Genomic DNA, 13386 nt, shown 5'->3' with positions numbered 1-13386 from the left:
AGACTTGAGTGGCGTACAGTGGAGTGGGTTATAGTGGAACAGCGTAGAGTGGAGTAGCGTACACTAGAGTGGCATACAGTGCAATATTGCAGACTGAAGTGGCATAGAGTGGAATAGCAAAGAGTGGAGTGGCACAGAGTAGAGTTGGGTACAGCGGAAAGCTGTACAGTAGACTGGCATAGAGTGGAGTTGCATTTAGTGGAATAGCCTACTGTAGAGCGGAATTCAGTGAAGTGGTGAACAGTTCAGTGGCATAGAGTGGTGTAGCATACAGTGGCGTGGCATACAGCGGAATAGGATAGTGTGGAGAGGCATAGAGTTGAGTGGCATCCAATGGAAGAGTGAAGAGAGGAGTCTAGTGGTGTACAGTACAGTGGAGTAGACTGGAGCGCCATACAATGGAGTGGGAAAGAGTGGATTAGCATACAGTGGAGTGGTGTACACTGCAGTGGTGTACAATGGAATAGCATAGAGAGGAGTAGCATACAGTGTAATAGCACAGAGTGGAGCGGAGTGGCACATAGTTCAGTGGCATAGAGTGGAATAGCATACATTGCAGTAGTGTAGCATGGAGTGGTGTACAATGGAGTGTCGTACAGTGGAATAGTGTACAGTGAAGTAGCATGCACTGGAATAACAGAGTACAGTGGCGTGGAGTGGCTGTGTTCTGGGTTAGGGCCTTAGATATAGTTAAGTAGTAGTTTTTACTGTTGTTCCCTACCTATTATCACTTTATTAAAGTGGTTATTTATCAGCAATAGGTGACAGGTAGGGAACTGTATTTATATATTTGTATATGTCTTTTAAAATGTTAACTAAGTACTGCGTTAGTACAATTTTTTTCTTTAACTTTTTTCCTAAATTAAGTGGGCCTTTGATTTGTAGGTACTAATGAGGTAAAAACAACAAAGACAGAACAGAAAGACCAATAAATCCGATTGATTCTAACTTATAACAGAGTACAAAAAAAGGAGGATTTTTCAAAACTATTGGACTATTCTCATTGAAGACCCAGACATAAGACAGAAACTTAAACTAAAACCAACAGTCTCCATTGCCTTAAAAAGAGCCCCATCACTTACAAACAAACTTGTACGCAGATATTTTGAAGATAGAAAATATGATACATGGCTGAGTAATCCAGCAAAGTGCTTCAGGAAATGCTATAAGAGCAAAGCAGAAAATTGATTGTGAAACAACACATGTAGTGTATGTCCTTGAATACAAATGCGGTCTGAGATACTTTGGTTGTACAATCTGCCCCTTAAGAAAACGCATGTTGCAACATATCAGAGCCACCGACTATATGGATATTACATATGCAAGTGAAAAGCATTTGATGAAAGAACATGAAGGGTCAACCTGGAGAATTCCATATACATCCAGATAGGGCCAGTTAAAGTGGGTCAGCAGGGAAGTTGCAGGGAGTTCTCTGAAGCTTGTTGAGTTCCTGTAGCTCACCAAGGAGTTCAGCCAACTGACCTTTGGAGTCACTCTGGAAAGCCTGGGACGAAGACAAGAACGTCCAATCTTCCTTCTCAGACAGCAAGGTAGTCCTTCAAGCAGCAAGTACTTTGGCAGCAGGGCAATCATTTTTCTGTAACTTCTACAGGTCCAGGAGTTTTCTGATTAGTGGCTCTGGAGGTCTCATATTTATACCTGGTACCAGTCCTTATGTGTGGGAACTCTTTGTCCTAACCCCACAACTGGGTCTGGAAAATTCTTCCCCTTTCCCTGCACAAGGCTCCAAACTGTCTGGGGTGACAAAAGGCAGGGAAGGCCTGATGCGAGGTCCTTTGTGTGAGCAGTAGGAAAGCTCTTTAGTGGGAGGCACAAACCTGGTTCTAAACCTAAAGTTAAAATAGTTCCGATTGAGGTTACCCTTGTAAGAAATAGGATTCCTGGTTGGCTGAGGTATGCACCTAGGCCAGACAGGAAGCACCACTCTAGTCAGGGTAAGCTGGATACACACTAAAAGACAACCTGTGTACACCCGCTGGTAGTTGGCACATAGCAGTCAGGCTTATCTAAAGAGGCAATGTGTAAAACATTTTTGCAACACACACACACACACACATTAATACAATGAATACACCACAAAAAGACTTCACACAGGTTTAGAAAAATAAATTATTATATTCTGAACAAAACAAGACCAAAACGACAAAAATCTGAATGCATAAAAGTTAAGATATTGGATCTTAAAGTAATAAATGCAACAAAGCGCTTAAAAACAATTAGTGCCAAAAAGGTTACTTTAGGTCGTGCTAGACTGAGACAAAGTCAAAGTTCAGGCTGACCGCGATGGAGCGACGGCCGGCTACAGGACCACACTGGCCCCGGTGAACAAAGTACCTTTCCTGTGAAATGCATCGATATCGAGGCACACAGATGCAGGATGCATCGATCTTCTCCATGCAGTGAAGGTGACGTGTCAGTTCCGAAGACGGGGGCCGGGGTAGAGAGGCGTAGAGCAATGCTCTGAATTCTGCCACATAGTCAAGGAGATGCGTCAATCTCACCAAGCTGTCTGATGCATCGATCTCTGGCGGCAAAACGCTGGTTGCGAAGCAATGCACCGTTTTTACCTGCAACTGGCTCGATGAGGCGGTTCTGCTACACGCAGAGAGGAGATGCATCGAAATCTGTCTTGCAAGTATCTGGGCCACGTCCAGGGAGAGAGGCGCAGGAGTAGAGACTTCTCAAGCAACAGGAGGCAAGCCAATAAGCCCTTGGTGATCACTTGACGTGAAGGTCGAGTCCAGCTCTTCTTCAGCAGAGTCAGAGAGCAGCAGGCACCAGGAAAACAAACAGAAAAGTGAGCCTTCCAAATCAGAGGTCCAGTTGAGTCCTTTAGGCAGCACAGCAGTTATTTTGGCACAATTTCAGTTATAAATCCAGTAGCGTCTGATTCGATGGGGTCAGAGATCCAGTACTTACACCCAAAAGTGCCTTTGATGCGGGGGTGACTTTAAAGAAGCTCTCTGAAGTGCGGGGGTATCCCTTTCAACACATTCCTGTCTGTGAGGCTACCTGTGGGGGGTAATCAATCCTTTGTGTGAGGACAGGACACTGCCTATTCAAGTGAAGTGTTAGCCCCTCCCTTCCATAGTGCCCAGGCTAGGCCATCAGAATGAAGATGTATGTTGATGGTTACTCTGACACATTTATCCTTCCTGTGTTGTGACTGTCTAGAGGGAATGCACAAAATGTAGCAGTCACCACCCTAGACAAGTACTAGAGACAGGCTGTCAGGCACACAGAGCAGTAAGTGCAGAGAAATTTCCACCTTATAAAAGTGGCATTTCTAAAACAATAATGTTAAATCCAACTTCACCAGTAAGGAGGATTTATCATTACCATTGCAAAGATAGGAAACGTGAAAAAGCTATTCCTCTCTGATCAGGAACTACAGCTTAAAAGTGAATTGAGGAATTCCCAATGCTAGCCTATGAAAGGAGTAGGCCTCTCAGTAGCGAAAAACACGAAGTAGGCTGTTTATCCCTAGCAGGACATTGAAAACATAAAGTTACAAGTCCTACCTTTTACTTATATAAGCCCTTAGGGTTACTTAGGGCCTACTTTAGAGGTGACTTATATGCACTAAAAAGGGGAATCTAAGGCTTGACAAGTAGGTTTAGATGCTAAGTCACAGTGGCAGTAAACTGCACACACAGGCACTGCAGTGGCAGGCCCGAGATAGGTTTGAAAGGCTACTTATCAGTGCTGCAGGCCGACTAGTAGCATTTGAAGTACAGGCCCTGGGTATATGTATACCACTTCACAAGGAACTTACCAGTACATCAAATATGCCAATCAGGTACCCATCAATGTCATCATGTTTAGGGGAGAAGACCATGCAGTTTAGCACTGGTTAGCAGCTGTAAAGTACTCAGAGTCCTATGGCCAACACAAAGAATCAGCAAAAACAGGAGGTAAAAGGAAATAAATATGGGGTAAGACCACCCTAAGGGTGTTAGGTCTAACAACCCTTATGCTTAACACACAAACAAGAACCAGCATGTGAACCGGAGAAAATAATGCTCACCTTTGCCCACAAGTCTCGCGATTTGTATCTTCTGTATCTGATCCACCTCCTTCGACGCACACAGGAGTTCCATTTCTTATCTTTTGTGTAGGTTCCTGGAAAATCTATTGCATATGTCCAGCCCTGAAAGCATAATAGATGTTTTTAAAACTGTTGGCACACAGAAACACATGTCCAGGGAGACTAATCAATCATTATTTAACTACATTATTATTTGAGTAAGAAGGGCTTTTGATTATACTTGACTGACATTTTTATGAGAGTTCAAATTTAGAATATTGCCAGAGGTTTATCTGGAGAAATTACAGTGGCCCCTGGAGAAATTACACATGGTAGGCATGGAGACCTATCTGTTTTTAAAACCTAGCAACAACTTTATGTTTAGGACTGCCCTAGTCACTCTGATGTAGGAGACCTGCACTGATCTAAGAATAGCTTCTACTCATCAATGTAATTAATCCTAGACTTCTCATCACCTGATGCGCACAGTTATAAGTTCACATTCTAAATCTGCTCTGTTGAAAATATATACTTGTATATGGTTTCAGAAAAATAATATGAACCCTAGAATGTATGCTTTTTGAAACACAATTTTCTCATGTTAGGAGACCTTTAGGTTTGTGCACATTTTTGAATTAGACTGTTTCACCTCACTTTTTGCTCATGCAAGATTGTTTAGAGCAGAAAATGTCTTGTCAAGAGACATTTTAGGTTATAACCATCTCCTTGTGGCAGACTTTTTACATGAGGCGTGCCCTTGCATTAACAGTTAATGAGAGATACCAGCAAATTACATTTTGACCTATATGATTAATTTAACATTACTTAAGTTCTCAGGGTTTTCAGGACACTGTATTTTGCAATGCTGCCCCATGCTTTCTCTTCAAACTGCCCAAAGGTAATCAATCATGCCCACTTCATCATATCCTAGGTTGAGGATCCCTATAAAACACAGCTTGATGTGCTATAATTCCTCACACAGCTATCGATGCTGACCAACACCAGAAGTAGATCCATCTTTGAGACTGTTACCATTACTACCAAACAAATAACTGGTGAGGACTACTGTTAGTCTCATAACAAACAGGAGCTTTGCTTGCCAACCTTGATTTGGAAGCACGGCCCAGAACATAATCTTGTCTAGTTTTACCTTGGTTCTTTGAAATAGGAAAATTAAACTGACTGCCACAGGCTCCTTTTTTGGCTGCAAGCCGATGGCCCTTGTCCCAATCAGCAGTTTCATAAGCACAGTCGAAAGCAGGAGTCGTACTCCTTAATAGGAACGCATAGCAATCTTTTATTCTCAAATGACAGCTATCTGAACTAATCCTACAAGTCCTCTTGCAGGTAACAATGTATGTTTTAAAATATTATAGTCACAAAGCATACCATACAGAACCAAAAACCCAATTAAAAACCCTGTGGATTCTCGCCTGCAGATTAGAGCACGCTTAACTAAACTCAGCATATCATTCTGCAAACAAATTCCACGGAGGTTTTAGGGTTCCCTTCAAATATATAAGACTTAACACCAACAATGGCTACTTGTCCTTTGAGGGCTCTGGTGCTCCACTCCACACGTAAGTTCATGGAGAGGATTTAGCCTCAGACGCCTTAATGAGCAGTAGACCATGATTCTTTCAATATATACTGACAATGCAAGGACTCATCAGCTGATAAGTCGTATACCTGAAGAATAAAATAAAACAATATTTAAGGCTAATAACGTTTCTAGAACAAAATCTGAGATTCCTAGGAAACATTAATTGTAATGTTAATCTCTCATAGATTGCTAATGAGTATCCTCGCCCCTGAAAAACACAGATTAAACCTACGTTAGCATCATCGCTCCTAACAGTATACATAGAAATGGGAATACCTTCATGTCACATTCTTCCTGTTGAAAGCAGAAAAAAAGACAACTAGATTTGGCTTAACCAGTGGCATGCTTAGAAGCTAAAACCAAATGAGAAACCTTTAGAGAAATGCTTAGTACTGTATCATGTTAGCTGCAGAAATAAATATCATGACCCAGAAAATTCTTACAAATTCAGCATTCTCAAACCGCATGAACCCTGAGGTACATATAAAAGAGAATGCCTTCATCTTACTGAACAACAAACTAATATAGAAAGAGGACAGCTTCATTCACTTAGCCACTTTTGCACTGTCGTGCATATAGGTCACTTTGTTGAAAGTTTACGTATGGTAAAAGAATAGAGGATTTCAAGGGTCAACCGTTTGTACGCACATCCCAAATTAACACTGGATAAATGGCAACTATAATGTATATTTAAGAAAAAGAACCAGCATGACTTATTGCAAACCTCTTTGTACCACTACAATCTCCCTAAGAACCCTGCTAGGCTCTTCCCTCCTCTATCCCACCCTTAACTCATCAACATCAGCCTTATTGTTTAAGGTAAGATGTTTTACAATTAAATGGCAAAAGACTGTGACTCTGGCAATTGATAAAAAAATGAATATTTACTATTTCCTACAAATAGCTTACCTAATAATACCAGAAGAAAATGAAGATAAAATAAACCGGTATCAACTATAAGGGGTGCCTTATTCAACTATAAATCACATTGTTCCATCCAATCAGTTCAATAAAGGCAGAAGAAGCACCATTACATTTGAAGATTGTCATTCAGAGAAGAATTGTTTTTTTTCTAAATCACCACGTCCACCATTAGATTTTACCTATTCGGCCACCACCAAGAATGGTGATAAGTTTCATATGAAGTGAGAAACAAGAAGATCACTGTAATGAAAAGTCCACATTATAGAATAATGTCCCTCTAAAAGCTTTTTAAGCAGCACCACTGACTTACAAAACATTCTAAGCTGCAGTGATAATGAAATGACACTGCCAAGAATATAGGAGCAGCATCACTGAAAAACTGAATTACCTGGCCTATTTCAGCAGTACCCATAACCAGTTGGTACAAAAGCAAACTGCTGACATATTTGAGAATTGTGAGTGTTCCAATTTAGGACACAGTTTTCTAGGTAGAAGAGGCAAATTCATAATGTCTGCTGAGGCCAGACCCTGAGTAATTGAATATTCCACAAATTAAACTTAAGAACAAGTTGTGAAATCTAGTCCACTTTGGAAAGTTTCTTGAGACAATGAGCATGGAATCTTTACTGTTTGGCCTAATCTTAAAATTGGAGCCATAGGATGGAGACTTGTCAGCTGCCCAGCTCAACTCACTGGTTAATAGGGGTTTCAATGTTTATCAACCATAATAGAACACTTAGTTTGAAGTTTCAATAGCAAGTGGAAAAAGTTGTGAAGAGATACAACAGTTAAAATCAATTCTGGGGGAGGAGTCTGAATCATATTCACTGTCACTCAATCACTGAACAAGTGTGCATTATTATAATGGTAGCTTTGCATAGAGGATAGCTGCAGATATAGTCTTCAACACAGAATACTGTCCAATCTCACAACAACCACTACCGATCTTAGGGACTGCAATGGCTTTGTTACTATAAAACTGAGATGGATTACAAGTTGAAACAAATAAATGTATGGCTCTCGTGCTGAATGATAAAACAGAAATACTACTTTTTTCCCATTTAGTTTCACAACATATCAATTTCTTACATTCACTTACTCCTTTTTCTGTTTGCTCGCCTCCAATGTTTTCATCCACATACCAATCAGATTCCCACTCCCAATGTGGCGAGGGCAGTTCAAAACTGTCAAGCTGTTGATGTTTCAAACCGGTGACATCACTCCACTGCCAACGGTCACTGGGCATTAACTTCTCACAAAAACCTGTCACTGGATTCCAGCGCTAAAACAAATGGGAGATGTGCAGACAATGTCTTCAATTTTCCAACACACTAACAGATCAATTGAAATATTCAAAATATTGCATAGATGAAAAAGACATCTATTTCATTTGTAAAATAGTTTGATGTTTTTCTCCTGTAAAAATGATTTATAAGCCAAGTAACATTTGACGGGATGTACATTCCAGAAATAAATCCTACACTCCTCTTTGAAATGTGCCATTAATTGTTAGGTTATGCCAAGAGATAGTGATTAAACATAAGGCTTAAGGTCAATTCTTGAGAGATGTCCCAAAAATAAATAATAGGAAATTTATGAGAAACTGTCAATTGAAATGAATATAACAGAAACCTCCTAAAACAACAGAAAATATATCAACTTGCCATCGCTACTAGCCAAATACAATCCCTAACAGTATTAAAAAAGGAACACATGTCTAAACATGGCCAAGATGGGGCTTGGGTACCAAACGTTTGGCATCTTTGATTCTAGTAGAATTTTTCAACGCAAATGAATGCAAGAAGAAGAATGAATCTTCCATGTCACTCTTAAGAAGGAGAAAAAAGCAAGACATGCCTAGAATGCCATTATTCTATCAATGAAGTGGCATTCCTTTATATCTAAAGTAGGTGGGCAGTTTTACACGAAGCACTGCATTTCCTAATCGTTTTTGGAAGACAACCAAAACTGCTTGCTTTCAGGTAAAACCATAAAACTGGTGGGAGTCCATGCCAACTAATTAGCATCGCTCTTCCACTCTGAAGACAACTTGGAGCACTTTAGAGATTAACATTTGACGGGATGTACATTCCAGAAATAAATCCTAAAATACTCTTTGGAATGTGCCCTTCTTTTTCACGTTATGCATAGATATACGGCTTAAGGTCAGTTCTTGAGTGATGTCCCAAAAATAAATAAGAGGAAATGAATGACAAACTGAGCATGAAATGAACATAACACAAACCTCCTAAAACATCAGAAAAGATATCAAATTGCCAGTGCTATTAACCAAACACAATCCATAACAGTATTAAACAAGCATTGAAAATGCAATAGGTCTCGCCTTTGATTAAGTTAAAGCCATTTGCTTTGCTAACCGTATTGTATAGCAAAGCAAATGGCTTTAACTTAATCAAAGGCGAGACCTATTGCATTTTCAATGCTTGTTTACAAGCGGAGGCCTTGCAGGCGTTGCAGTCTTCGCTTCTGTGGTCGAGCGGCAGGCAGAGGTTGCAGACTGGATGCTGATCCTTCTGAGCGTACTTGTGGTGGCAATTGGTGCAAAACTTGAATGGTGTTTTGTCCATCCCCACGCTCAGGGAGCCTACCTTAAATTCATACGGCTTTCACTAATGCTGAAGGGTCTACTCAAACCGTAAGTCATACCAGTTTCTCAACACCACAGGTTAGGGTGCGCCTTAGCATGCACATCCCGCCGTGGTGTTATGGTCCTGAGGAAAGCCTCGCAAAAGGCGAATGGAGGCAGAAACATGTTGACCACACCCCTTTTTTAAACACCACTGATGTATCTGGTCAATCTAGCCAGTTTCTGAAACATCCACCGCACTGTTTTTAAGTGGTGCCTAGTTCTCCACGAATAAAGTTGGTTTACGGACGAACGAAGCACTTTTTTTCACTTCCATTTACTTTTTCACACTTGCATCACCAAAAAACCCGCTCCGCTGTAGTCAGGCGTCGTAGCACACCAGGTAGGCACTCGGCCTCTTTGGTGGGAACCCAATGATGAAGCATGTCACCAACTAGGTTGGTGAGTGAGGGTTCTTTATACAAACAAAATTGACTTATTTTACCGGCTCTTCTTTTCTTTTGGCTGAATTCTTCTGTTGTTTATTTGACATATAAACATAGGCACAGGTATAACTGGGCTAATTGCAGTCCACGGCTTTGTATTAGCTCCTTGACAAACGCTTTAGCCCTAACCATGTGGGCCCCTTGATAGCAATCCTCCTGTCTATAAAACTTAAGTGCCTGTTCTAATTTTTCATCATATATCTAGTAAGTCATTGTTATTTAAGAAATGTTTGAGCTGTGATTCCACACCACTTTCTAACACATTTGGTAAAATGGCCACGTTCGTTGCAGGGTGAAGGTTGGTGAGATTTTCATGGTCAGCACCTTGTTTTTTTATCTTTTAGTAATGGAGCGACTAAACCGATTTTAGTGAGTAGTAGATGATTTATTGAGTCAGCGATGAAGAATATTCAGCCAGATTGGAGATATCAAGCAGTTGATTTATTTTAGGATTGCTGAGAAAATAGGTGGCCCTTGGTGGAATGTTGGTCTGGTTTTGTTGATGATGCTTATGAAGTTGTGCATGTTCATTTTTTGAAAGGAACACCATTCTTTTTCTGTTTACAGGTCATTGAGAGATTGTTTTGTGTGTTAGACAAGATGTCAAGGGAGGATGCTATCTTTTCAATAATTTCTACGAAGAATTTGAGACATTCTTTACATTTTTTGTTGGAGGCATTAGTGATCATGGAGATGGGTGGGTGGGTTTTATTTTTTACTATTTCAAGTAGTTTTCAGTGTTCATTCCCCGGCATAGTCGTGTTCTTTTTTGATAAACTGGAATATTTTTCTTCAGGGATGTGTTGTTTCTATATTCTCCTTGCTGATCTCTGTGTCGTCAGTGACGGTGGCAGTTGGTTTTGCCACCATCTTCCTTCAATGTGAAGTTTTCCTCTTTCTTCGTTAAGTTTTTTCGACAACTAATTTTGTGATGTTTTGGCTTGTTTGCCTTCTTAGTTTGTGAATCTGCTACAGCTTTCATTGAAGCCGCTTATAGATTGATAAGGTTGTTGGTATTGGAAGGGGAGGTTAAGTATTGAAATTCATATTCAATTTCTGTGGTGAATGGTTCCTTATCCAAGTTTTTTTTAGGTCTCTCAACCCCACTTTCAGCCTGAAGGTTTGTCGAATTATTAGCTGCACTAAAATACTCTTGTATGTTCTTACTTGCATTTACTTATAGATTTTAAATACAAGCACACTTACCTTTTTGTGCAAACGATAAATGTTAAATTATATATAGCTGTACTTTTGTACTCACTTGATTTTCATAGGTCTCCTCTTGATATCGGATGGGGAGGTCACTGGCGTAGACATTGACATATACCCCATAGTCACAGGCTATTCCCCAGCAGCACTGGTTTACAGCAGCAACGCGCTTGAACTCCAACTGGTTATCTTTGCATAGCTCCCACTGCTGTCCAGTCACAGACAGAGTATACACCCTTCCAAAAACATCCAGTGCCCAAAGATGGGAGTCAGGCATAATAGCCTATGGGAAGACAGAAAACCACAGACAATCAGTTCAAATAGTAAAAGATTATGTGTTGCATGTAAACCTTTGAATGTTTACTTGACACAGCCCAGTCTTTACATGACATACAATGCAACATTACAAAACATAACATGGCAAAGGTGGCTACAGAAGAGTGCACACAAAATGACAAAGTATACAAAACATGTAACAATATGCCAATGGAAAGAAACTGCTTGTAGAAATGTAGGAATTCAAAAAACGTAAATCTGTTCCCAGAGATCAGCAACACTAAAATAAATGTTTGCAGATACCAACATCATCGAAACAAGAACACATACATATTTGCAACACCAGAAACACACACATTGCACACTGTGTATAAGGAACATCCAGCCCTGCCACGTATCCCTCATCAGGGGATATTCTAACAAAACAGACTACTGTTACCGCATTACCACAGATAAATATTTTGTCACACGTTTCAGAGCATCTGCAATGGGCCACCTGAAAAAATCATAAACATGTCTACCAAAATTTTCAAATTGAGAAGGGGCAGATTTTGAAAACAAAATCAGGGCAATGCAATTTTCCCATACGCTTATATTGAAAAAAAAGGCAATTTTAGGCGGATTAATGGGGTCTATTAACATGTATGCATTAATAGTCAGGGCCTTACTGTCACCGAAATAAGTAGTGAGCATTTATTTCAGCTCGTGCTGCTGGAGACTTCAATCAGGGTCTTTGAGAGGTCAGGTTGTCAGGGTAACGCTACACCTTACACCTAAGACTTGTGGGTGGGGCTGCACAGTGATTTGGACTCCAGTCATGAGGTTTTTTAGGTCAAGCATTCGAGACCTCTTGTATATACTTTAGTATATACTTATATGTGTATGTACTTTGTGGGCTCTGGAGATCAGCCCTAGGACTTGTCTGCTCCCGCTTAGGGACTTTATTTTCTGTTCAACTGCCTCTATTTAACTGTCCTGATAGAAACCGACCAGTAGAGGTCAGTAAAATACCAGAATTGCTTTCTGCTTTTTCAACTGCCTCTATTTAACTGTCTTGATAGAAAACGACCAGTAGGTCAGTAAAATGCCAGAATTGCTTTCTGCTAAGGGCCTTTTTTTTTTTTTGGCAACTGCTTCTATTTAACTTTCTTGACAGAAAACGACCAGCAGAGGTCAGTAAAATACCAGAATCCCTTTAGCATTATCTAAATTCCAGTCCATAGAAATTGTCTTTCACAAGCACCCGTAGACAATAATATTTTTTTAAATCTTGTATTTTCAGTGATATGACCACTGAAGGATCTAATTTTAGATTAAAAACAGAGCTTTGGACTATACCATTTCCCACAGAAAGGCAATATTTCTCTCCATGTGTTCTGATACCTGGCGTGTCACGCAGTTTGATGCTTACTTTCCCTCCATATTAAAGAACAGTAGATGTTTCAGCACTCCGGCTAATGTGCTGCATAGCTAAATACATATAAGGCCCAAAGGTGAGACCGATTTAATTGCAAATGCTTGTTTTTACTGGGCAGGACTGCTAGGTCCTCCAAATGACCATGCCATGGACCTTGTGGTGTCCTCACAGCCCAGCAGTCATCAGCAGGAGCTATTGGAAATATTTTACAGCGATGGCCAAGCAAGGTAAACTTTTTTTTAAGGTCCACTATGGAATTGATCAACATTACATCTGTCACGGCAGTATCAGCTCAGAGCAGGGGCCTGCAGCTTTCTCAGAACTCCTCTAGATGTAATGTCTGTTTATTTAAGCTATCTACCTCTCACACGAATATGAAACCGCTGAAATGCAATCTTCCCTTGCCGCCCATCCTAATTAGCTGACAACCTGAAAAAATTAAACCCGACACCTCCAGGACAAAAGGAGGGAGACGAGAGCAGAGAAAGGCAAATGTAGGAGAGTGGCTGTGAGAGTGACCAAAAGAGAGGGAGGGAGAGAAAACAAACAATGGAGAATATGACAAAAAACGAAGGATACAATAAAGGGGAAGGCTAATGGGCAAAAGGATGGTAGGAAGCGCATGGTCATGGCTATCCATAGTGCATCAGGTACAGTGGCACTGGGCCAGGGGAGCTCAATGACCCCGAATTATGGGAATATTAGATTACCCATCCAGGGGAGAGGGGTCACATTTTCTTTGTTTGCACCAGGGCCTACGACATCCTTGTTAAACCTCTGAGGAAGAGAGACAAGAGGCAAATCCTTCTCTGTTCT

The 13386-nt window shown here is 40.5% G+C and overlaps 1 protein-coding gene across 1 annotated transcript in view; it reads right to left on the bottom strand.

Annotated features, from left to right (window-relative positions):
• The window catches only part of TECPR1 (tectonin beta-propeller repeat containing 1), a 428679-nt gene that overhangs the window by 369268 nt on the left and 46025 nt on the right, over positions 1-13386 (bottom strand). Inside the window, exons 2-4 of the mRNA XM_085629008.1 lie at positions 10930-11160; positions 7675-7857; positions 4049-4171 (exon numbers count right to left, since the gene is read on the bottom strand). Of these exons, the coding sequence (XP_085485134.1) occupies positions 4049-4171; positions 7675-7857; positions 10930-11154 (531 nt within the window). The 5' untranslated portion in view covers positions 11155-11160. The remainder of the gene's footprint in view (positions 1-4048; positions 4172-7674; positions 7858-10929; positions 11161-13386) is intronic.

The sequence above is a fragment of the Triturus cristatus genome, chromosome 10 (assembly GCF_964204655.1).
Source record: "Triturus cristatus chromosome 10, aTriCri1.1, whole genome shotgun sequence".
NCBI lineage: Eukaryota > Metazoa > Chordata > Amphibia > Caudata > Salamandridae > Triturus > Triturus cristatus.
The sequence above is the reverse complement of the archived record's forward strand: the minus strand, read 5'-3'. Positions and strand labels throughout refer to the sequence as shown.